General features: G+C 43.4%; 2 protein-coding genes across 23 annotated transcripts in view; one reads left to right on the forward strand and one right to left on the reverse strand.

The window, feature by feature from the left end:
• rimbp2b (RIMS binding protein 2b) overlaps positions 1 to 15,276 on the forward strand; it is an 83,448-nt gene extending 68,172 nt beyond the window's left edge. For 7 of the 19 annotated variants that reach the window (XM_053871862.1, XM_053871865.1, XM_053871867.1 and 4 more), the window contains 12 exons: positions 15 to 176; positions 1,179 to 1,919; positions 4,534 to 4,642; positions 4,975 to 5,094; positions 5,986 to 6,167; positions 7,966 to 8,134; positions 8,212 to 8,274; positions 8,357 to 8,460; positions 8,674 to 8,700; positions 9,255 to 9,326; positions 10,642 to 10,770; positions 11,558 to 15,275. In XM_053871862.1, the coding sequence (XP_053727837.1) occupies positions 15 to 176; positions 1,179 to 1,919; positions 4,534 to 4,642; positions 4,975 to 5,094; positions 5,986 to 6,167; positions 7,966 to 8,134; positions 8,212 to 8,274; positions 8,357 to 8,460; positions 8,674 to 8,700; positions 9,255 to 9,326; positions 10,642 to 10,770; positions 11,558 to 11,584 (1,905 nt within the window). In that variant the 3' untranslated portion in view covers positions 11,585 to 15,275. Of the gene's footprint in view, positions 1 to 14; positions 177 to 1,178; positions 1,920 to 4,533; positions 4,643 to 4,974; positions 5,095 to 5,985; positions 6,168 to 7,965; positions 8,135 to 8,211; positions 8,275 to 8,356; positions 8,461 to 8,673; positions 8,701 to 9,254; positions 9,327 to 10,641; positions 10,953 to 11,557 lie in introns of those variants that run through there. The other 12 variants (XM_053871866.1, XM_053871872.1, XM_053871875.1 and 9 more) reach the window with 9 other exon arrangements.
• On the reverse strand, positions 14,425 to 21,947 carry piwil1 (piwi-like RNA-mediated gene silencing 1). Of its 4 annotated transcripts, none has more exons than XM_053871882.1 (21): positions 21,872 to 21,947; positions 21,558 to 21,639; positions 21,070 to 21,154; positions 20,314 to 20,442; positions 20,024 to 20,238; positions 19,247 to 19,368; positions 19,090 to 19,170; positions 18,555 to 18,755; positions 18,362 to 18,470; positions 18,178 to 18,301; positions 17,983 to 18,100; positions 16,945 to 17,059; positions 16,683 to 16,870; positions 16,493 to 16,565; positions 16,232 to 16,432; positions 16,050 to 16,153; positions 15,913 to 15,983; positions 15,320 to 15,473; positions 15,129 to 15,254; positions 14,882 to 15,029; positions 14,425 to 14,818 (listed from the first exon to the last, which is right to left on the reverse strand). In XM_053871882.1, the coding sequence occupies exons 2-21, from the start codon at positions 21,621 to 21,623 to the stop codon at positions 14,702 to 14,704; spliced, it is 2,547 nt and encodes an 848-aa protein (XP_053727857.1). In that variant the 5' UTR covers positions 21,624 to 21,639; positions 21,872 to 21,947; the 3' UTR covers positions 14,425 to 14,701. The 4 variants fall into 4 exon arrangements, with proteins under 4 accessions (XP_053727857.1, XP_053727858.1, XP_053727859.1 ...); XM_053871883.1 differs by having other exon boundaries at positions 21,855 to 21,912; XM_053871884.1 differs by lacking the exons at positions 20,024 to 20,238; positions 20,314 to 20,442; positions 21,070 to 21,154; positions 21,558 to 21,639; positions 21,872 to 21,947 and adding exons at positions 19,768 to 19,802; positions 19,894 to 20,008.
• Positions 21,948 to 23,760: the final 1,813 nt, after the last annotated feature.

Raw genomic sequence — 23,760 nt, forward strand, 5'->3', positions numbered from 1 at the left:
GTTCCTTATCTCAGCACCATCACCATCACTACAGCCACAGCGAGGAGTACCACACGGAAAGCAGTCGAGGCTCAGACTTATCTGACATCATGGAGGAAGATGAGGAAGATCTCTACTCGGAGATGCAACTGGAAGAAGGCCGCAGGCGCAGCATCAACTCTCACAACTCCTTGAAGGTACCCACTGAAACAATGATATGTCTGTGGCTCGCGGGGCAGCGGGGTATTTGATCAAGGGGCGGGTAGAATGGTAGCGTGAGGAAGAGCCACATCCTTCCTGCAGGTCCATACTTCTCTCTCTCTCTCAAGCTCTACAACCAGGTCTGTCGTGGCTTTGCCTGGCTGAGCAGTGTGCTTTATAAATTCACGGCTGTGATCATGACACAGGCTTATTTATGGAGCAGCATGCAAATACAGGGAGCAGTAGAGAAAACAATCACACCTTTTTTCCGTATTGATGTTTGTGGTGAATGAAATGTTTGTTGATAATCCAATGTAAATGAGGGTCATGGCATATATATTGTACATGGGAATCTCATTTAAGTGCCAAGCTTAAATGAAAACTGAGTTTATGTTTGTTGGTTTTGTCGACGCATTTTACTTTCCAACTGTGTCTGTAATTGGATTCAGAGGTCAATGTACATTTGCATCTTGTTGTTAGCGCGTAGCTCATTCATGATTTAATAAGCCATCAACATATGAAGTTCATAATCTATGTGCACATTCTCTGAAACACTGTGACCAGACAATTTTTCTAAACATCACTAGCTTATTGGTCTTCATTTTATTTAAATTTGAATCTCTACAATACAGTTATTAAATATATACTCATCTTTCATAAACATATTCTGCAAATTTTACATTCAAGTTACGTTTTCATTATTGTTTGAATTCTCTGTTGACCTCCATGTCTGAGTTTGTCCTCCTCAGATTCCTGTTCAGAGCATGCCATTCCCTCCTCACCGAATGACTCTGCATGACTTACTGCATTGCCACAAATAACTAATAATGTCTTTATTTTGTCTTTCCTCCCCATTGATTCTATTCATGCACTGTTTTGTTTCCCGCCTGTTCTAAAACCTTCAAAAAAAAAAAAACTGTTCAACTCCCCCTTCGCAAACATCTAACCCGAACGTTTTAAAATCGAACTGAATATCGCTGAACTGTGCCTGACTGAAGGCTTACTACAAGCGTCAAGATCTTGCGGAGGAAAGGGACTGTTGGGACCTCCAAAGAGAGGTGGTGAAGCAGAAGTCGCTGCGAAGCAAACGCCTCCACAGCATCCCAGAGGTAGAGGAGGAATCGGACAGCGTGGACAGTATGGGCCAGCAGTTGTACTTTGATGAGAGCGGGCAGCCGGGGACGCCGCATGCACCACGGAGGATGTACTCGCAGGACAGCCACCTCCCCGCGGGCAAGAGTTCTCGCCACTTGCAGCGGCAGCGCTCCTCCCCTCGCTTCACTGACAGTCGCTACTATTACAGCACAGAGGAGCGTAGCCTGGGGCGACCCAACCGCCAGAATACCAAAAGTCCCGACAGCGGTCTAGACTGTGGCAGTGAAGAAGAAGGTTCTCTCGGCAGGGGTCATCGAGGGTACTATACCCCTTACCCCATGCGAGGGCCAGTGCGCATCATCCACTGTGAAGGGCCAGTAGAAAGGCGAGCCCTGGCGATGGGACGTAAGCGGACGTTGACTCGCCAGTGCAGCGTGGAGGAAGACTACTCTGACATGACTTCGGCCAAGTCTGTGCACACTGGCGACTTTAGGAACAGAGAGCACTTTGGGCCGGGCCGGGAGGCCGGGCTGAGAAACTACACGAGTGAGGCTCGGCTGAACAAGCTGGACAGGGTCTATTACAGTCCTCACAGGGACTCTAGGGTCCAGACTTTGTCCAGGCTCAACCGGGACCATTCACTGGTGTGTGATTTAGACTTTCTGCCGTTCTTTTATCAGCCAACTGTAACCATTCTGTTTCCTTGCTGTTGTCTATTTCCTTTACGGCTCCCCCCCTCCCTTCCTCCTTCTTTTTATTTTGCATTTCCTCTTTTGGTTTGATGGCAAGTTATTAACGTCCGTTGTTAGTGACTACTATTATTTGTGTGACCTACTTTGCTTGTACTTCAAATGACAGGTGTATCTTCTTGTATTTGCTTTTTTACCTAAAGGCCATTTAACAAAGTTTTGACTTCTCACGTCTTGGAGAAGAGAAGGTTTCTGGTGCTGGGCATGGGTTTGGGCTCCTCGTCTGCGAGGGTTCCCTGTCATCCAGGTCATGGTGTGTCTAAGCGCTATACAAACTGAATTTGCTTGAGGCTCTAGAGGGCGACAAAGTTACATTTAGCGCTCTCCTTGACATTCAGAAACTCAATGTCAAGCAAATCTGTTTGCTATAGTACTTAGATCTACGGCTGCTTCTGTCTGGCACTTTCTCTCTCAGCCGTTCGCTTCATGAAATCTTCATCATGTCGTCGGCCTATTAGCGCTGCTGCTTCCTGATTTCCAGAGCATTTTCTCATCATCGCATTGAAGCTCAGAGACCCTGCAAAGACTCATGCTTGTCATTTCACTTGAAAGCATGTCAGTTTTCATCGCACTCAACTGACACACATATTCTAGTCGAGCGCTAGAAACACTTTCACATGGACACCTAAAAGCGGTTGGTAGAATCTATGCTATTTGAAGCTGCCACTTGTGACCGCATTTATAGAAATAAAAAAAAATAGGTCGGAGTGTTTCGCAGTAATAGAACCAGCCACGCAGCCATATACTCTTGGATGTACAGAGTCCTGGTCACAGATTGTGCCTTGTGCTGTGCCATCCCTGGTGGGGCAACGTCACAGATAACAGGGAAGGAAGACAAGGGAAAAAAATGTCCAAAAAAGAGATGCGATTCTAGCACACAATTTCAGTCATGAAATCGTAATAACTAAGGCTACATCCATACATTTTCCTATCTGCATACTTTTTTGTGCCGGCTTAAAAAAAGTGCTACGTAAAAACAAAACCGTTTGTGCCGTCCAGACGAATCCGCTAAAATGATTTGAAACCATGTAGTGCATATGCCAGGACTGCAGAGGCGCTATAATGCTCCAGCAACAAATAAGAACACAACATGGCAAATGCACAAATGAAGCTTGTGGATTGTATCAACAAATCGATCGACAACAGACATTGGAGTTCACAGACGACACTGTTAAGCTTCAGTTATAGTCAACACCAGACTACAAGTCGTCAGAGACACGAGTGAGCGGCCAGGGAGGCGTGGTTTCTACTGTTTTTAGCAGCACTGTGGTCATCTGTTTCACGCTTCATATTTTCAGAAAGGCTTGAATTTATGCAGTTCTCATTACAATGACAGAGTAGATGTGGATTTCCTACTAATATTAACAATATCCCTGTCGAGTGTATACTACTTGTTTGTTGTCTGGTATAGTTGCAAGGTGGCAGAGGCGGACTGGGCTGTGACGTCATCATTTTTAAAGCATTCGGGTCCACTCCCCCCACAGAGAAGCATTTCCGGATTATTCACTCGGAGACCCAGTTTGAAAAAGTAACGGATACAGTGGGTGGATATGCCGGATTTGAATGTACTGCAGTTCTATCCGACACAGAACTTGTGTCTAAAAAGATGCGTCCTCGAATACAACATGTCTTCGATCAGTTCCTTGGATACAGGCCATAACCAAAAGAGCCTTTTGTTTTATGTCCTACCAGGCCGTGGGGACAGAGGACAGAGAGGGTGACAGGGTAAAATCAAATCAGATAAATACATGAGTCTATTAAACACATTTAAAAATAGAGCTGTACCTTAATGCCCTAGCAGCGGTAAAGCAAAGTTCTATAGGAGTTGGGACGATAGAGAGGAGAGTGCTACCATTGTCTACTCCGGGAGTGACAAATGGATGCCTCAAAAAAGAAACAGCTGCTCTTGACAAATGTTCTCTAATGCAAGAAGCTATGTTTTTTTCAAACGTGGCCAAAGCCTGGACAGTATAGTTCTTCAAAGCTGCTTGACAACATTCAAACGTTCCGTGCCCTGAACTGCACCATAAATCCATCAGTTGTTCTTTACCATCATGTGGGTAGAAGCCCGTAATGAGTGTGGTCATCTACGGTCGCATACAAAGGTGTGAGGGGGAAGCTGTCTCAGTCTGGCCGAAAGATTAGGACCTTCCTCAGTTAACCACCACCCTCATTCCATTGACACCACCATCATTCCTGCCTTCACGCTCACGTCTCGCTGCATCATGGAGCTGACATGCACAGAACTAAGCAAAGCAACAAATGGTCTTTAGCTAAACCCCTCCCAACCCTGGTCCGTGTTGTTGTGTTGGGGGTCGATTTGATTTACTCGTTTGTTGGATTATGACCATCTTTATGTTTCTTTAAAAACCATTGTTTGGCCTCAAGAAGAACAAATGACTGACTCATTTGGTCTTGAGGGCGCTTTCGTTTGAACATTCTCACTGGCTACCTGGGGTGGGCTTCTCTGCTAACTTGCTGTCTGTTTTGTTTTGTTTTCACTCTAAAGATCATTGGGAACTCGCCGTCACACGGAAATGCCGACCATCTGGATCACTCGGGGAGGAGGCCAGTTCACATTGGCACCCCCCCTCAGCGAAGACCCATCCCCTCCATTGGTTAGTGAGGTCATGAGGAGACGCCTCGTCCCTGCTGGGCAACTGATGTTTGTGCTACTTAAACCATGAGCTTCCATCGAGAGCTCCGACAACCTCTCTAGCTTCTCTAGTGTCCATATGCAGTGTGGGTTTACATGTCTATGACCTCCCAGTAAGCATTGCTGTTTTACACCCAGCGACTCCAGAGTGAAACCTGTTGCACCCCCACCACCTCCATAGGGAGAACTCATCCTCCTCCTGTGTCAGCATGACTGAGTGGGCCATGGGGCAGAGCAGAGTGTGTGAGCGCGCTAGATCTCTGACAGTAACGTTGTGATTGGTGTCTTCTGTAGAGATCACCATGGACAGTAACAGTGAGGGGAGTGAGGGGAACCCCTCGCCCGTCAAGGAGGATGTTTACTATGGCAGTGTAGCTCGGCGCAGGATATGGCGGTCCTCAGAGGATCAATATGGTACGTGGTGCAGCCTCTCTCCAAAATGCTAACTTACTTTGATTTAACCCAAAATTATACAAAAAAAAAAGATGCAGGGATGTGATGGTGCTGCTTTCTTTAGCTTACACAAACGGGCCTTTGCTGGAGAATGATCCCCTTCCCCCTTGTATGTACTCCCTCCACCCCTGGTAACCCACCCTGTCTATGTTCAGACGACTCACCCGCTCATGTTCCTTACTCCTCCTCCTCCCCTCGGACAGTTTTGTTTTGCATGGCCGGTTTACTAAAGAGAGAGAGTTCTCACGTTGGTATCTCAGCCGCCATCGGAGTCAAACACAATTCTGCATCTCACCGGACCGAGCTTTGGTTCGGATCAATTGTCCAGCCATTGAATCACGGGAGCATGGATCTCAGGTTCATCCTCTCACTCCCTCACTGTCACGTACATCACCGGGGCATCTGTGTCACCCTCCCCTTCAGGTCGCTGTAGCGATGGCTTGCAAGCATGACGTCACACCAGTGTAGTCACGTCCAGACAAGCATGCTTTAGAGCCAACCTCTGTGAGAGAAGGCAGTGAAACAGCAATGAGTGAGTGTGCAGTGTTCCTCCCTGATGTGCACACATTTCTCATGTGTGGTGTTCAGTGACCAACCAACTCTCACACACACACACACACACACCAAGAAGAGAAGTGTGAACAAAGAACCCCGCTGTGTCAAAATGATCAGTCAATATTACAAAAAAAGCTATTTGTTGAACTGCCGGCTCTTTTTTCACACACTCTTCTCAGCCCTTCTCCCCTGCTGGCGTTAACAGCACCACATTTTTTTTTTTGCTTCCATCGCCTCTACAGCCCAAGTGGCTGTGCAAGGCTGGTAGTAGCAGCAGAGGCCTCCTCTGTCTTTCAGACGGCTACGGCGCTCGCAGACACGGGCGAGGACGGAGGACGCAGGAGTACTATGACGAATCGGAGGCCGAGGAGATGACCCGAGTGTTCGTCGCCCTCTTCGACTACGATCCCCTGTCCATGTCTCCCAACCCAGATGCCGCCGACGAAGAGCTGCCTTTCAAGGAGGGTCAGATTATCAAGGTGCCGCATCCAAACCTACAGCTGCTTATAGACTGTGGATAAGTTGGGAAAACAAATACTCCAGTGTGTTTGCAGTGCAGGGCAGACACTTCTTTATTGATGACGACTATGTCCATTCAAAGGACAAATACTAATCCATGAATAAATACCTAAACTAAAGTTACTTATCTAAGTCGCCGTGCGTTGCTATTGTCGCCATTGTCGGGAAGCAAAATATTACCATTCGCTTTCTACAACTGTGTCTTTGGGCATGACGTCATGGGCAAGACACGCCTGTTACGGTTTCAACACGCGGGCAGCTCACATGTCAAGCTGCCGGCTACACGGCAGTAAATAACAGGCGTGAGGAGAAAGATGGGCGTTTCTAGCTGAAAATACAGCCACTACTTTGAATTAATGTCTGCTACAGATGACAGTATTAACCTTTCAGGGTCCACCTACGCGCAGAAATCAACGTTTAAAGAGAGCGAAATAAAGTCGCCTCGTAGAGTGCAGAGTCAAAAAACTATGTACCAGTTTTTTTTAATGCTCTTGATAGGTCAAGTTAAACGCCACTTATGATAGATTTTTAGACTTACTTAGAATATTTTTTTCATTGGTGCAGGAACAGGTACTGATGTGATGTACTGATGTTGCATTTCCTCTTGAAAGTCAGAAATAATCCTGGCGAGTAGCAGCACCACTTAAGTGCAACTACTGCCTCCAGGTGGCCAACAGCAGACGTGACATACTGAGACTTCCTCAACTTTTGCCTTGCAGTTAAAAAAAATAATAAAAATAACCAGCCTTTCCCTACATTTTATTGTATAAATGGCAATACATCACTTGTTTTTCATACTAGTGGCTTTGTGATTCTCGCTCCAATGGGTTGGAGTGTGTCAAAGTAAAACATCGTATGACTGAGGTTGTGCTAAAAAAATGACCCCAAACATGGAAAAACACTGGACCCCCCAAGAACTCCAACCTGTCAGCTGTCAAATGTAACTTGTAATCTAACTTACTATTAAATTCAAGTAATCCAAGGAGCGCTGTGGTACACTGTCCATCCTGACATCACAGAGGTTATAGCTTCTCATCAGGGCTGCAACTAAATTATGAGTTGTATATTGACAAATGTTGTTTTGTAACTTTATATTTGAATTTTAATTGCTCAAAATGTGGTGTGAAATGAATGTGTACTTCGTAATACGGTCCCATCACTTCAGTCACGACAGTCACGTAACCGTTTTTCCTCTCACTTGTGCTAAGAGAACGATGATGTCACGACTAGTCAACTAATGAAAATGTAACAGTCGACTATGCACCCTACTTTTCATATGGAGTATTAGCATTGTTGTAGAAACTAAACAAACTCGCCAGCACAGCGGAATGACTCCTAACACTTGTTTCATAAGCATGTGGGTACGAGGTTACTGTCGCCTGTCACATATGACTCAGTGCAAGAAGGAGAGTTTTCTATTGTTGTTGAAGCCATTATTTCTTGTATGGCTTTTCGTGGCAGTTTGACAGAGAATATTTGTTTGATATGAATTTAAGTTAATATTGACCAGTGTCCATTTCAAAACTCTTGCTGGTCACATCAAATGACCATGTCGAGACCTGGTATAACTGGTCTTTTAAAACTCCCATTAGCATCGTGACGAAATCGTGAAATGTATGGAAGGTTCATATAGTCTGGGTCCAGGTCTTTTCCACTTGGCAACTCAAAGTCAGATATTAGTTTTTTTTTAACGTTATGAGGATGAGCAACAGGAGGTTTTCATAATCTGTATTTTTCTTCTACTTTTAATGTCCCCAGGTGTTTGGCTATAAAGACACAGACGGCTTCTACAGAGCAGAAATCCGAGACAGAGTGGGTCTGATCCCATGTAACATGGTATCTGAAATTCAAACGGAGGATGACGAGATGATGGGCCAACTCCTCCAGCAGGGCTTCCTGCCACTCAACACTCCGGTGGAAAAATTAGGTGAGCCTCTTTATCCATCCCCTCCACCCCCCGTTTTTATCCACTGACAAATCACGCCGTGTTGCTCTCCACCGCAGTCAATTGTGACCGCTTCAAAGATGGCCGCCCCATAAACCGCAGGTCCAGGAAGTCTAAAAGAGGTTTGTGTCCAGGTGTTTCTTTGCCCTCACTTCTGATGATTTCCTTCACTCACGAGGCATTGAACTCTTTTTGTGTGGCCAGAGAGAAACCGGAGAAGTGGACGACCGCACCCAATGTCAACACGGAGAATGGTGGCCCTTTATGACTACGACCCCAGAGAGAGCTCCCCAAACGTGGATGTAGAGGTCAGCCACTGTTTCTTCTCCGGAGGCTTAATGTGTAATCGAGGAGTCGAGTGTCAGGCGAAGGCAAACGTAGGCTCAAGACATGTCGACGTGCGTGAGTGTGTGAGCCACTGAAACAGCCCGGGCTTGAGGTGTTGCCACCAGTGAATGTTGTGATGGAGAAGAGCTCTGTCGTGCTGCACTTACTCTCACCTTTCTATCGCACCAACACAGTATGAGGGCAGCAGGCTGAATGAGGAGGTGAGCAGGATCCACCAGCGTCTCTCTGTGTGTGTGTGGGAGTTCCTGAACTGTGTGTGTGTCCGAGTGCCAGGGAGGAGCTGAGCTTACGTCCACCTCTGTCTCTGGTGGTCGATGATACAGCCCCCCCTCCCGCACTGCCTGAGCTAGCAACCCCCCCCCCTCCTCAGTCTGGTCTTCCTGTTTGATATGTGTTTGGTTTCTGTGGAGAATTTCTGTAGGAGAGTTGCCCAGTGTGTTGCAAATCCCGTCTTCAAACTCCCAACAGTTGATGCATTTGCAGCGGCCACAGTCTGTCTGCTGAGACTGAGTGGACACATCTGTGTGTGTGTGTGTGTGTGTGTGTGTGTGTGTGTGTGTGTGTGTGTGTGTGTGTGTGTGTGTGTGTGTGTGTGTGTGTGTGTAAGATGCATCACGGTGATTTGGAGAAGGAAGCCCAACATTTCACACTCATCACTCCCCAGTAGATTTGATGTCATGGATCGTGTTCAGCTCAAACGCTGCGGTGAAAGACGCACCGAACTGATCCCAAATATCTCACTTCCTTCTGACAGGCTGAGCTGACTTTCTGCGCTGGTGATGTCATCATGGTTTTTGGGGAAATAGACGAAGATGGCTTCTATTATGTAAGTTACCTTTGCCTTCTCATGAGAGTTGGTCAACCATCATGTGACTTTAAATGCTACGAGTCACATTTCAAGGGATAGTTCAAGCATTTTTTTAACATATAAAATAAAAGTTCATGACACATTATTTAAAACAGCTCATGGGAATACAGTGGTACCTCGGTTTTCGAACGTCCCGGAATTCAAACAAATCGGAGTTCAAACAAAAATTTCAAACGAAAATCCAGAACTCGAATGCCCTCAAAAAAAGCCGGAAAAACATAACTTGCGCGGACTGATCAGCTGACCCACGACGCACTTTGTTATTGTGTACAACGCAGCCTCTGTATACAGAAGTGTCCCGTTAGCTATATTTACTGACCGTTTTTTCTTCATATGGAGGTGTAAAACCTTTCCTGTCTCCGCACTGGACCGTGGTAGAGTGTCACAGGGGAGGTGCTCGCTCTCACTCCAGGGTTTGATGTCCTGTTGTGGGCTGGAGCTGGGACAGGGATGAGGCGAGTCTGGGACAGAGCGTGACTTGGTTTATGACTTTGTCACAGCCAAACTGCACAGAAGCGCACATTCAGAGCTGGACACGCACCGGGCACCTCTTCACTTCTGGAGAGACGTCACTCACTCGGCAACCCCTCCCACATGCAGCGGCCACACACATAGAGGAACAGCGCACCTGCAGCAGACACTCTACATTCACTCCTACAAAAGACTATTTTAAGGCTTGGAACGCATTATTTCTTCTTCCATTCATTGTCATGGGAAAAATCGGTTTCAGATTTCGAACAATTTGCTTCTCGAACAGGCGTCTGAAACGGATTGTGGTCAAGAACCGAGGTACCACACTATAAGCAACTTTGTTACCTGAGGAGTCAGAGATCCGGAAACCAGTTTGAATCAGCTTCTTAATCGGAGCCAAATTACCGTCACCTCTGGCTAAATTCGGTACTGCACTTTCCCCAGACGTGTCTTCATGAACATCCGAAATAACAGAAAAAAATAGGGGGGTTAAACATCTTGCGGCTCACATAACTTAACACCAAAATAACACGTACAGGCCGTCCAGGTCTGAGAGAACAGATCTTTCATCCATGCTATATGTCTTGTACTGTAGCATATTTGACAATAAAGCTACCTAACCTAAGCGTGTGCACTATGTGGTTTTCACCTTGTAATTTATTAGTACTGCTCAATGGCCATTTTTTAGAGTAGATTGTCTTTTTCTGCAAGTTCATTGCTCTAGTGTTGAGGTGAGAAATACAACAGTGTTGCGAGTGTCGGCCACAGTGGTGTGTTTCCATGGTGCTCTTGTCCTCCTCAGGGTGAACTCAACGGTCACAAAGGACTCGTTCCATCCAACTTTCTCGAAGAAGTGCCTGATGACGTGGAGGTTTATCTCACTGACTCGCCATCTCGATACCCCCAGGACACTCGGATAAAGACCAAAAGGGTACATGCTCCTTTGCAGTACTAGCACTCTGTCCTCCATCCTCCCTCTCTCTCTCTCTCCCTCTCTCTCTCTCTGGTGTTCGTGCCTGTGTGTGTGTGTCTCATTGATGCAATGGGATCTTCCACTGTAAATATTTACATGTTTCAGATTTATGAAAAGAGAATAAAACTTTAACACTAATACTTGACAGAACTTTTATTTTTCATGTCAACTGCTGTGAAGGGGCGGGGCGGGGGAGGGGAGGGGTTATTCCAAGTGTACAGTAATATTGAATATATTGTATTTATCATTCTCAATGAGAGTTATCGAGGCTGGGGAGGGGCGAGACTTTCTCCTGTCATGTTTGGACAAGCCGACCTTTTTGCACACGCAGCAGAGGATTTAGGAATCTATTCTTGTGTGTCACTTCAACTAGTTTTGCTGTACTGAAAAAGACGAACGATGTAGCTCAGCATGTTCTGTTCTCTCGTCCAGATGCATGAAGAGATTTTCTAAAACACATCAGTCTAGTGTTAGTCACACTTTTGTATCCACTCCTAACGCCTTGTTTTGTATTTTTGCTTTTCTTGTAAAGTACCTTTAGACTCTGTCGCCATCCGAGACGTTTCGTAAAAAAAAAAAAAAAAAAAAAACAGAAACAAAATGTGAAGATGTGATGCTATTTTTCTGTTGAAATGAAATATTGGTCCAGCTATTCTTAGGTGTCATCTTTGCCATTGTGATTGTGTACTACTACTGAAATGCCATCATTGTTTTATTTCTTTTTCTCACCCGCTTGGCAAAACAGAAGAAGAGTGTTCATTTCACACCGTAACGGCTGTGTTTCCGTCACGTAAGTGAGCAACTGAGGATACCCAGATTACCAACCCCTCGTCTAATGCAGATGACATGGGTCCCCTTAGCTTCTGGTACGCAACAATAACACCCGCTGTTCTCTGGACGAAACCCTTGTTTCAAACCCTCAAAGTCTCAAGACACTTGCCAATGCATTAGACAAGACGTGTGGTATCTTCAGTTGTTTCTCTGAGTGTTGTACATGACAATGTCCGTCTCCTCGAATGAGTCTCCAGCTGTAACTCATGCAATGCTAAAAGGCCATTTTTGCACTGCAAATGTGAAGAAGACGCCACAAATTTAAGCCGACATTCTATTTAAGTTCATAAAGCTAAAACGAATCCATTTAAGGAAAAAATTCGAGAAATTTGAGAAAGCTTTTTTCCCCTACATTTTAGCGTACAGTATAATTTTTTTTTTTTCCTGAAATATTTGCGCAACCAGGTACCCGCACAGATTGACCAATAGTGGCGCTCAAGCACCAGCCCTTTAGATGGAGCCCATTTTTCCCCCCTCACCTCGAGAATTCTTAAGACGGGGCATTTTTTGAGTTCACTCCAATTATGTTGTGCCCCTCCCCCCTTTTTAAATTGCTCAGTTATTACTGAGTTATTAAAAAATAAAAGTGACCTTGCGATTTAGTTACAGTAAAAACAAAAATGTTTTGAATAATTTTCAATAGGTGCCCATTTTTTCTGGCTTTTCCACCTGTGCCCCAAAACATCTGTGCATGTGCCTATGGACAGTTTTTTTTAAACTATATGTGATGTACAAAATTGATTATAAAAATGCTGTACGTTTATAGCCAACACTCCATTTTCACCTCAGATTCTGCCAAACTTACTTTATCCTTTTAAAAATGTTTACAAACACCGTCTTCCTGAAGTGCAGTTTGGTCGCGCCTTTTAGCTCATGATTACAGAGATGGATATGGTGACTAGTAGTTTCTGCTGTAACAGCGTTGTAATAATCGATACCTACGCAAAGTCAATGTGACCTGAATATGCCCCACCTGTCCCACAATTGAAACGTATTTGGTGATATGTGAAGATCTCCCCTCCGCCTCTCATAGTCTTTGTGACAGATGTCATGATGCATTGATGTGACAGTCAATGTTTGAACTCCCGCTTCAGTTCTGTCGCTGTAGCTCACCCATGGCAGCTTCTTAAATATCTCACACGTCAAGGATGAGTAGATTTGCGGGGACCCAGCGGAGACAGGAGTGGTGACTATGAGGACGCTAGCTTGACTTGTTAACGCCTTCAACTGTCCCTTGCGGGTCTCCCATTAGGTTCCACCGGACAAATCGTCTCGACCCAGAAGAGCAGCATCTCCCACTGTGGGTCCACAATCCTGTGGTGGCTCCTCCCTCCTCAGGGCACCACCGGACTTGAGACAGAGAGGCGGACTTCTCGCCAAAGAGAACAAAAAACTGTTGAGCAGACTTGGGAAGTGAGAGGGAAAAAAAAAGAAAAGAAAATCCCTGTTTATTAGCCTCTGCTTCATGTCCGCTCATGCATGTGTTCAACCGCTCATGATGCTCATTTCACAAGTCAGCAGAATCAGAAAAGCCGCGGGGAACCATGGGACTGGGTGAGCATTATAGACAGCGTGTTTAGCTCAACTTTCTTCCCTAAGAAATGGGTGATTCAGCAATAACCAGACAGCCAGCACACATTGTGCTTTATATCAGAACTATTTGGAAACGTTTCGGTTGAAGTTGTTGCCATACAAATTCGAAATACTTTCAACCATCTCTAAGTAGACTAGGAAAGAAATGAACATGATTCAAGGAAGTATTCAACATCAACTCACAACCAGACCATGTTGGAGTTCAAACTCCAGAGTTTTTCATGTGAAGACAATGAAGTCATGATCAGCTATGGATGACTTGTTGACCAGCTCTGGCTTGCGCTTAACCCCATTTGAGCTCCTGAATCCAACAAAGTCCAAGCATTCTACTTGTTCATGACATGATCTCAGTCGTGAAATAAGCACACACCAAGTTACCAGTTGATCTGAACCAAACCATGAACTTGCCTTATATTTGCACAAACCTTGCAGCGTCACTCGTCATTTGTCCAAACGTTTGTCAAGTGCGGGGTTTTTATTTTTCAGTCTTGTGTCCAATGTGAAGAATCTATGAAGCGTGAAGGAGATTCCAAGTAGACCATGAGCAGATGAATTTCTTTTGCAGTATGTGACGACACAAGGCTACCTCTGCAGAGTCCCTCTTTCATCGCCCGATCTTAATGGAGCTGTGTGTTCAGTGTCGATGTGAAGTACTGTAACCAACCTATATGAACTATCTACACCTTCAATGTAGAGTGAATGTACCATGAATTGAAAGCCAATGTATAACCAACGCTGCAGCCGTGAGTGAAACCGTCCTTCATCACACCTTGTACACTTGTGTTTCCAAATTCAGAAGCCCACTGTCCTCTTAAACTGCCAAACTGAAGAGAATGTACACCAACACGTTCTGTTTGAGTCACCACTCGGCCAGACAGCCATAACAACCTGCAACACGCTGGTGTACCTTCTTCACACTCTAGTTTCTTTTCATTTGAGTGACTTTTTCTACTTTTTCCATGTGTAAAAAAAGTTGTTTTTAAATGTTTCTACTTGATTTTGAAAAAAAAAAAAGCCTTTTTGTACATTTACAATCAGACAGTGCAAGCTTTCTTCTCATGGTGTCTTGAAGACCACGTTTTGGATTCAGCAACTGTGTGAGCTCTATGATCAAGATTTATCAGCCTATAGTGATGATACAATTACTGTGTGGGTGTGCATGTGCAATATTTTCTTAAAACTATATCAAAATAAATTTTAATATTTTTTAACGGTGGCATAATTTGTTTTATTGAACAACAGAACTTGACAGATCAAGGAACCACATTCATGTGGTACAACACAAGGTACACAACGAAGAAGTGACTTTTACCTTTTGTCAATCAGAGATTGAAATTAAATTCAAACGGCAAAGAGCCAACAGTAAAGATACTTTAACTCAACACGTTATCCAAGTATGGCTCATAAGGCAACAACAGTTAAGTGAACTCAAGCTAATAAACCAAAGTAGGATACTTGTATGCAACTACAAGTAGAAAAGGAGATTGTCCAGGTGTGTGTTGTGCTCCTTGTGCAGGCTCTGACCCACAAGGAAAGCCAGCTTGTGAGCGTACTGGCAGGGAGCAGGCACGGCGATGATGCCCTGTCAGCAAACCAGAGGTTGTAACGGTCCTGCGGGTAAACTGTGATGAGTCCATGGACATACCTGCCAGTTGTAGTACATGTGGCAGAGTTTGTAGGTGAGCCTCTGCATGTGATCGGGCTTCAGGCCGCTGGTGTCGTACACCACGTTGTAGTGTGTCGGGCACACTGTTCCCTGGCGGACTGCCTGGCTGACGATGAAGAAGTCATACCTAAATGATAAAATGAATCGGGGCAGAATTGACAGAATGTTGAATCATCTGGAAATAAACAAAGAAAGAAACAGTGACGTTGTAGATAAGACAAAATACCACTCAGGGCGGGTGACGTCAGAGTCTACGATGGTTCCAGGCGGAGGGTTGGACAGGCTCCCGTTGATGTGAGCGAACAGTCTGGTGTTGATGCGCTTTTTCACCACCACAACACTCAGCTTCGGCCTGAACAGGTAGCCCAGATTAAACACCAACAGGCCACATGACACAAAGAGGGCGACTATACTGACGTGTAGTCTGGGCCCATGGACTTGATGGACTCCAAGATCTGAGCAACTTCATAGTGGACGACACTGTGCAGCTGACCATCTCCGACACCATCACGGTACACAATGATCCGTGAAGGGAGCGAGTTGTTGAACTTCAGGTAGTCTTTGAGGGCAGCTGTACAACCACATTCATCAGATTGGAAAACAGAAAACACCATTATTTTTCACTTGTCTTCAATGAGCCAGATGATTTCCTAATGCTGACTCAGGGCAACATTTTATTAATCAACAAACCTGTTTTCTTAAATGCATTTTGCGAGTTTCAACACTAGATGGCGTTCAGTCAACACAAGTGGTCAGGAGCAACCATGTCAGCAGGAGTAAAACAAAGTTCATTGCATTTCTCTGACACGCGTCTCTTGTGGGAGGAGAAACCCCACATACATTACAGAAGCAGACAGACTCACATGTAGAAAAGGGCTGGTTACAAAATTATCTGAATGTTACGGTCCATCTCAAACAGGACAGTTCAAATTGTAGTAACAAATTTCATATTTTGCAAAATCTAGCAGATGCTCAAAATTAATCCGGCAACCGACTTCGCATCAACAGACCTTTCAAAGGCATTTTCAACCCATCCATGATCTCCTGCCCTCTGTGCTGCAGCACACACTTAGAGTACCACCTGGACAAGAACACAAATCAGCCAGCGACTTGGTTGACCGGTAAAACCTCACATTCAAAGTCAAACCTGCTCATGGAGGGGTTGAGACTCGCCACCAGCGCGCCGATGGAGCGTTTCTGGGTTGAGGTGTCGTGGTAGCAATCAATGCCAACAATCATCAGCTGCTTCAGCTGCACCAAACAAAAGCAGTTCCGAAGTCAAGCTGCTGTTTCAGCCCCATCTGGTTCAGGTACTAAATCAAGACTTACAGGAATCTCCACACTCCACAGCTCTCCTCCCATCTTGCAGGCCATCTGCAGGGCTATCTTGGTGGCAACAGTCATGAGGGCCTGAGGTCTGGAGAGTGTGCGAGCCACCACACACTGGCTAGGAGTGGGACAGTCCAGACACAGGTACTTCTTCACACAATCGTACTTGTCTTTCCTGATGCTGCTGAGGATCACGAGCACCTGATGAGAGGAGCACAATAACTAGATGATCACAGACCCATGTCACATGTGAAAAATTACCATTTGGGTTTGGGGGCTGACATTATGCTGCAATGCTCTGAGGAGCATTTCTTGATGGTCGTCATACTCAATCCTGTTAAAAAAAATAAAATAAAAAATGTTATATTTAAGTGACTTGCTTGCAAACCTGGCTTCATTAATTTAGCTAACACAAGAACCTGCAGAGGTTCATATGGATCGTGGCACTTGCATTGTCGCTCTTTGAAGACGAATACCGATTGGACCAGACACCTTGTTGAGTGTCTGCAGGAGGGCCTGGGCTTCATTGACACTCCGCTTGGTGTAGAACACGAGCCAGTTGTTCAACTGTGGCGATCTCATCACTGGAATCCCACGCATTTCTCTGGACCAATCAGCAGTCCACGGGTTGAACTCGTACTGTTATACATGCTAAAATCAGTAATTTTACATCTGATGATGCGCTTTTTGGAAATCTGCAAAAACAGTCCAACCATTCTTGATCCTTGGATGATCTTCTCGCCAGGGAGAACCCGAGCTTGCATTTGAAGGAGCTCCTTATCAAAACGAAGACCCCACTTGTCCAGCTCTGCTTGAGCTTCGGGATTCCTACAAGATACATTTACAAAATAAAAATAAAATAAACAAAAATGACTAATTACAGTGGTCAAGCAGCATTGCCACTGATCATTGCAGGAACAATGCATAAATATGCAGCAAGACAAGACATATCTGCCACAAAATATGGTTCTGCTGAGTTACTATGCTAAATAAGCACAAGTGTAGCTCAGTTTCAGCCACATTAACAAGCGTGGTGTACTGACACTGCTTAAATGAGCCGCCACGCATTCAGAAAAATGACATACATTTTTGTCAAAGAAAGTTTAGATGATATACTTGACCGTTTTTATACACATATTTCAGGCCAGGCTTTTGCCCAAGACTTCAAATAGGGCGTCCAAAGACCCGCCACTAGGCCATTACCCTGCGGACACGCCAGGTCATCGACTTGACATAACTTGCTTTGTTAAAAAAAAACATCTATACGAAAACAGCTTTATAAAAACATCTGAGTCAAATGATCATTAACAGAGATGAACTCACAGCTGTTGCCACAATGACAATGCATGACACATTTTGTGCTGCTGACCCTTCTGAAGAGTTTTACATTGCATTGACATTGCCGCTCAGTATTGCTGTTGTCAGTCTGTGATCTGTGAAGAAACGTAATCCTCCTATCGCAACATGGTTCAGATAAGTCCTTCATTGACATGAACCTGCTCTTCTTCCTCAAAAACCAAATCCCTCATTCACTAGTATTCCCGCAACATGCTTTTTAATATACACAAGTTGCGCCTGAGTTGCAGGACCAGCAAAACTTTGACAAAAAGACAAAGATTTAGAAACCGAAAAATACAGCAAAAAAATCATGACAATTGGCAAAGTGGTAAAATCAGCAGGTTTACCACTAAAATCCAAAAGATTTATTTTTAGAAGAGTACCTCAATGTCATTTCCCATGTGCACACTTACGTCTGAATTGCATTGATGAATTTGTTAAGGCGCCCCAGCCTCTGCTCTGGACCCAGTCTGGTGTATTGGCCCAAGTCCTTCATGACCTGGAAATCTGATCGCATCTTGTCAGTCAGCCCTGTGAAGAATTTAAAAAAGTGAGAGACGCACGCATCAGGCAACCAGTTTAGAATCCGTACATGAATATACAGTAACCTGTGAGGTAGCACAGCTCAGGAATGAGCAAAGCTGGGCCAGGAGGAGGCGCTCCAGCTGGAGCCTTCTTTACATGGCTAACCAGAAGAACCTGGTTATGATCCCTGATGTCCAGGTCATAGCGCTAACACAGCAAAAGTCAATAACACCTAGGGTGAAACTAAAACTTTGATGTCACACTTACAGTCTTGTAGTAGTGCAAGAAGGACATGTCCGTCTCGCCCTTTTTGAATGTGTTTTTGGGAGTGTGATCCCAAGCGATGTCGTCAATCCTGTAGGTTTTGTTGTTGTACCTAATGAAAAGACCAAATAGAAACCTTTTGATCGTGGTAAATATATGTGGGAGATATTTTGACAGTGCTAATTTCACAACTCACTTTGTGAGTATAACCTGACCAATCAGCTCTTTAGTGCAGATATCAGTGAAGTTTGCACTTCCACCGCACCGTTCCCTCAGGTTAAACATGAAATCCAAGACGGTCTCACTGCGGAGCACCTTATGACTGACATCAGTGCACAGCATGATGGCTGACTCGTACTCCAGGATGGTGGTGGTGTACCCTGGCCAGATTGTCAGCCTTCAACAAAAAAAATAAACAAGTTCAATATACATTCAATAAACATTCATGTTAATCCAAATGGTACAGAACTTTGGATTGGAGACATATTATTTACTATGTCAAAAGGAGATGTGAAAATAAATGATTAGGATGTGATCTGGCTGATTCCAAAGAGCTTGCAGCACAAAACACCCAAAATCATCAAATTAATGTGACATCAATACATGAATCATTTGACATGTAAATAAGATTTCTCTTTTTCAGTAAGTTGTTAATACTTCTGTTAGAGGGTGAGCAACAATACAAAACAGGAGTCAAACAATTTTTTGAAGGTTGAAGTGATAATTATCACCTGTGTCTGGTAATCTCATTTGCATCCTTTGGGTTGTAGTAGTTACGTCCAATCTGTTGCATCTCAAGAATCCTCAAAATTCTGAAAACAAAAAAAAAGAAAATAATATGGGGTTGTCAGTGCTACATGTACCACAGTTGATAATGTATCCACTGACCTTCTGAATATGATGTTGTAAAACTGAATGCAGACAGGTGATGATGGTGGCAGCACATTTGTCAGGGTGATGGTGACTTCAACCTTTTCTCCAGTCCTGGTTTCACTCTGCAGCTTGGTTTGCTAACCAATCACAAGCAAATAAATCTTTTAAATGGGGATGTACCGAACTGATCATTTGTGGCTGAAAAAATATTTAACTGCTTGGCTGAATAACACAGACCGTCCAATGTAGTCAAGTTTTTTTTTTTTGGTTGCATTTATAGTCGAAAACATTTTTACATATAGGCTTGTCAAAGAAAGTAAATATTTAGATGATTGAGTATTTGACATTTGTTAATGTTTCAGACTTAGCTTTCAGACCAATTTTAAAAAACATGAAAATTTCCCATTATATAACAAGCTCATAATGTAAACAAAAGGCTCCAGATAGTTTGGTTGAACACTCATGGCAAACAGCAATTCTATTCTTGCACTCAAACACAAAAAAAGCGAACACTGTATGCAGACTTTGAAACCTACTTGGCACTGAAGCTTTACCATGAAATGGCTTGATACTTCGACACCATGCAAAACAAAAAAGGATCAAATAAAGTGGGTTGCCAGAATGCAGAGTTCATTCAATTTTTGTATATAAAAAACACATACTACATCTCGATGTAGTAGAATATTGCCACCAGCTGAATATATTCTGCCACTGAATGTTCGGTGCACCCCTACTTATAACGCAGACCAACATCATCGTAAAAAACCAACAATGGCAAGCACTGTCATTAACCTTATCTGGAAGAACAATTGGCAGACAAAGTATTGCTCCATCAAAGCTACGGGCTGGTCCCAATGTTTGCTCCTGCTGGGAGACGAGGCGAAATCGACGGCGCCGATCCTCGACAGGGGGATCGAAGTCAACATGGTACTGGTAAAGCACCCACTCAGGGCGAGACAAGATCCGAAAAAAGTTGGCCGACAGTGCAATTTGGGATCCAGAAGTCCCTGAAAAGCAACAATAGATTAATTAGACATCATTCAAATAAGTGATGATTGTGTATTAAAAAAATTACAATAGACCTTTTTTGGACTCTTTGACATGTTCCATAGTCTGGCGGGTATTAATGCCTGCATCATTGAAGTCTCTTCTGCGGCCACCTCGCTCTCCAAGTTTCACCTGCCGAAACCCAACTGAGATCTGCTGAACAGCTAAAGTGCGGGGAAGGAATTGTTAGACAAGTGTGGGATAATGTGAATTCTTATGAGTGCTAACAGTACAGTAATTCAGCTCCTCCCCGCAGCCTTAGTTTTGGCAAATAAATAAAATCACAGGTGAATAGTTTCAATTTTCACTTGACTAAAAACACACCAAGTAGGTTCCAATATTCAATGAACTGTGTGGACTTGGCAAAAACGAGCCAACAGTCTTTATAAGGAAGCGCATCTGTCAAAAGGACGCAACTTCTTGACTTGTCTTGTTTGATTCTAATTTAAATTAAGTTATCAGTTCACTAATCACATTGTTCTTTGCGAGAAACAATTTAGAACTTTTTAAACCATTGGAAAAAGTAAACGGGCCTCGTTTTCACTTAGTTTTTCACATTATGATACATGTTCACATTATATAAAGACATAAAGTAATACAATATGAATACAAAGACTTAAATGACATTACTGTATACAGCAGCTCATCAAATCAGGGTCAATTCAGTTTGTCAAGTAGGTCACCTGCAGGGATTTTTAATGTCCAGCAGGTGTGTGACATCATCAAGACAGTGTCAAAACGCTTCATGATGCCTCATTTACCCATCAGTAGGTATCCAACAGAGCACATACCTTCTTCAGTCACAGCCCCAGGAGCTCCCTTCTGCCGTCCTCTTCCCACTAGCTCTCCTTCAGCTGTCGGAGGCGGCGCTGGCGGCTATGTGAATAGAAACCTGGACTTCACTTTTGCCATGTTCCATTTCACTCACGACAGCAATAAATTCATCATAGATTTTCACAAGACCACAGTTGTAATAGACTGCATGATGGCCACCGATCTTCTTTATAAGCAGTCAAAACCAAAACGACAATAAGCTGCCTCCAGCATAAATGTGACCAATAACATAGAATGTGCGTTACCAATAGTTTAATTATAATCCAAGTGTAATGGTTTCTTTCATTCCACTTTGACATTGAGCATTAAGAGTAACTGGAAACATTTAAGACAGCAGGATAGAACGATGAGGAATAAAACATACATGCATGCACATGTCATGTCATACACATATCCAAGGAAATGTGTATGATGGAGAACGTTCCCTTTTACGATGTGAACTTACCCCTGGGGGCGCTGTCTCCTGACCACGTGCGCGGCCTCTGGCTCTAGCTCGTGCTCGACCAGTCATGCTAGCTAGCAGTGAGCTATAGTCAGAAAAAAAAAACTTTCTATTTAACACTTGTAGTCAACAAACACGCCACCAGGACAACATGCACTGTGAAGCAACTAACGCCAACATGGCGGCGCAGAAAGCGCCGTAAACTAAACCCTGCATAAAACGACGATTTGCGAAGCCTACTCAATACTTAGCGATGCTAAATAAACTTGCAACACATATGTTTAAGTAAAAACAACATACAAAGTTGCGAAACCAACTTTTTTCGGTGCGACGAAGTCCGACGACAAGTGCGTCCTGATTGACTGTAAAACGAATTCGCGCGATTACTATATATACGCCTTTTCACAATTGAGATTAATGCGCGTGTAACGGTCCAGAACGTTGCAAAAACGACTATTTAACGGTTCACTATGAGTTGCAATGGTCAAAGTAATTGATCCAAAGAAAACGTGTCGCAGTTGGCAAAACTTTTTGACCAAATCCATCTGGTTGAGAACTACTTTTTTGGCGGGGTGATACACGTCGGTAGCAAAAGTGGCGGTGGCTTTTTTTTGCATGCAGTGCTCCTCCTTGTCACAAGATGGAAGCAGAGAACAAAGTTTATTATTTTCCTTCACATGAAGACGGATGTTCTCTGTTGTCACAAACGTTTACTTAATTTGAAAAAAATTGTCGCAATTTCACATTAACAATAAATAATAATAATAATGAAATATGAAAACGAGCCAATACCCCAAACACATACTTGTACACAACTTTATTTATTTTTTGTTTTACTTAAACGTTACTTTCAGACGGATTTATAAATGTATTTATTAAATTACTTAACTATATCACTGAAAATGCAAAATCGCTTCGGCAAAAAAAAAAAAAAAAAAAAAAAAAAATATATATATATATATATATAAGACTTTTGTAAAAGTAAAAGTGTTTATGAGCACAAGCTATTATGTTTTCCTCCCCCCCCAAACCACGTCTCTCCCACTATTTGAAACCAAACTTGGCACCTCAGAGGGCATTTTGAAGAAGATGTGCAGGCGTCTTTCATGTCTTAGATCTTAAGCGTGATTAAAGATTCACACCTGAGGGACCTGTCTAGGAGGACCTGCTGCAGTCACTCTTACCTGAATGGAAAACACTAAGGGGAGATGAAGAAAGGCAGAAACATCAATGTTGTCAGGCTTAATTGTAAAGTGTGGAAACATAAGATCAGGAATCGTATCAGGCAATGTATTGTACATATCGGGGTTTGTGCAACTAAAGACCTGCAAACCTGTTTTAAAGTAGTATGAGTCCCTATTATTGGATAACAATTATTAATGGGTATTCAAGTTTCCTGAGGGGACACATTATATAGTAGAAAAAATGTGTAAAGCAGTGATGGGTTGATGAGGTTTCATGAAACAGTGCCCTGATTTTCAGAGGCCACCAGATGGCACTGTCTTGCTGTCAAATGTTTGGCCGTGAACCATTGAGACAATGAAACCTCATCATTTCTAAACCAAGAGCGCCATCTAGTGGTCTCTGAAACTTAGACACTGTTTCATCACCCGTGCAATGCTGTTTCATGATACCTCATCTAGAAACAAATCTTCAATGTAACTTCAAGTTTAATTGTTAGTACGAAGTCGTGAGTGTGTAATCACATCATGACTTCAAACTTTTAACACAGATAATTTGAATACATGTTACTTCACTCTATATTTACAATATAGTGGTTTTTAGGTGGTGCATATCTTGGACAAAAAAATGAGACATGAAATACTATTAAAAAAAAAAATAAGAGAAAAAAGAGTGTTACTTTAAAATACATCAATGTAATGCAATATAAAATAGCAAGATAATAAACTAGACTTGTATTTAGAATTGAAATAGGAATGAATGATTTGAAAAAAGTACAATTTATTTTGTAGTTTTAAATACATGCCATGCCTGGTTTAGAACGTAAAAATTGTGTCTCTATTCCATGACAATACATTTCAAAAGTGTTTGCAATTCGTATGCATTACAGTGGATGCAGTTCATTATTTTTGTGGTATTCTTACTATTAATGTTGTTAATGTTGTTACTATTAATGTTGTTCAGATCAAGGTGGTTCCCGATACGCAGTGGCGCGGACATTCTATGATGTGCATAATGAAGCGCT

Source organism: Synchiropus splendidus, chromosome 7 (genome assembly GCF_027744825.2).
Source record: "Synchiropus splendidus isolate RoL2022-P1 chromosome 7, RoL_Sspl_1.0, whole genome shotgun sequence".
NCBI classification, from domain to species: domain Eukaryota; kingdom Metazoa; phylum Chordata; class Actinopteri; order Syngnathiformes; family Callionymidae; genus Synchiropus; species Synchiropus splendidus.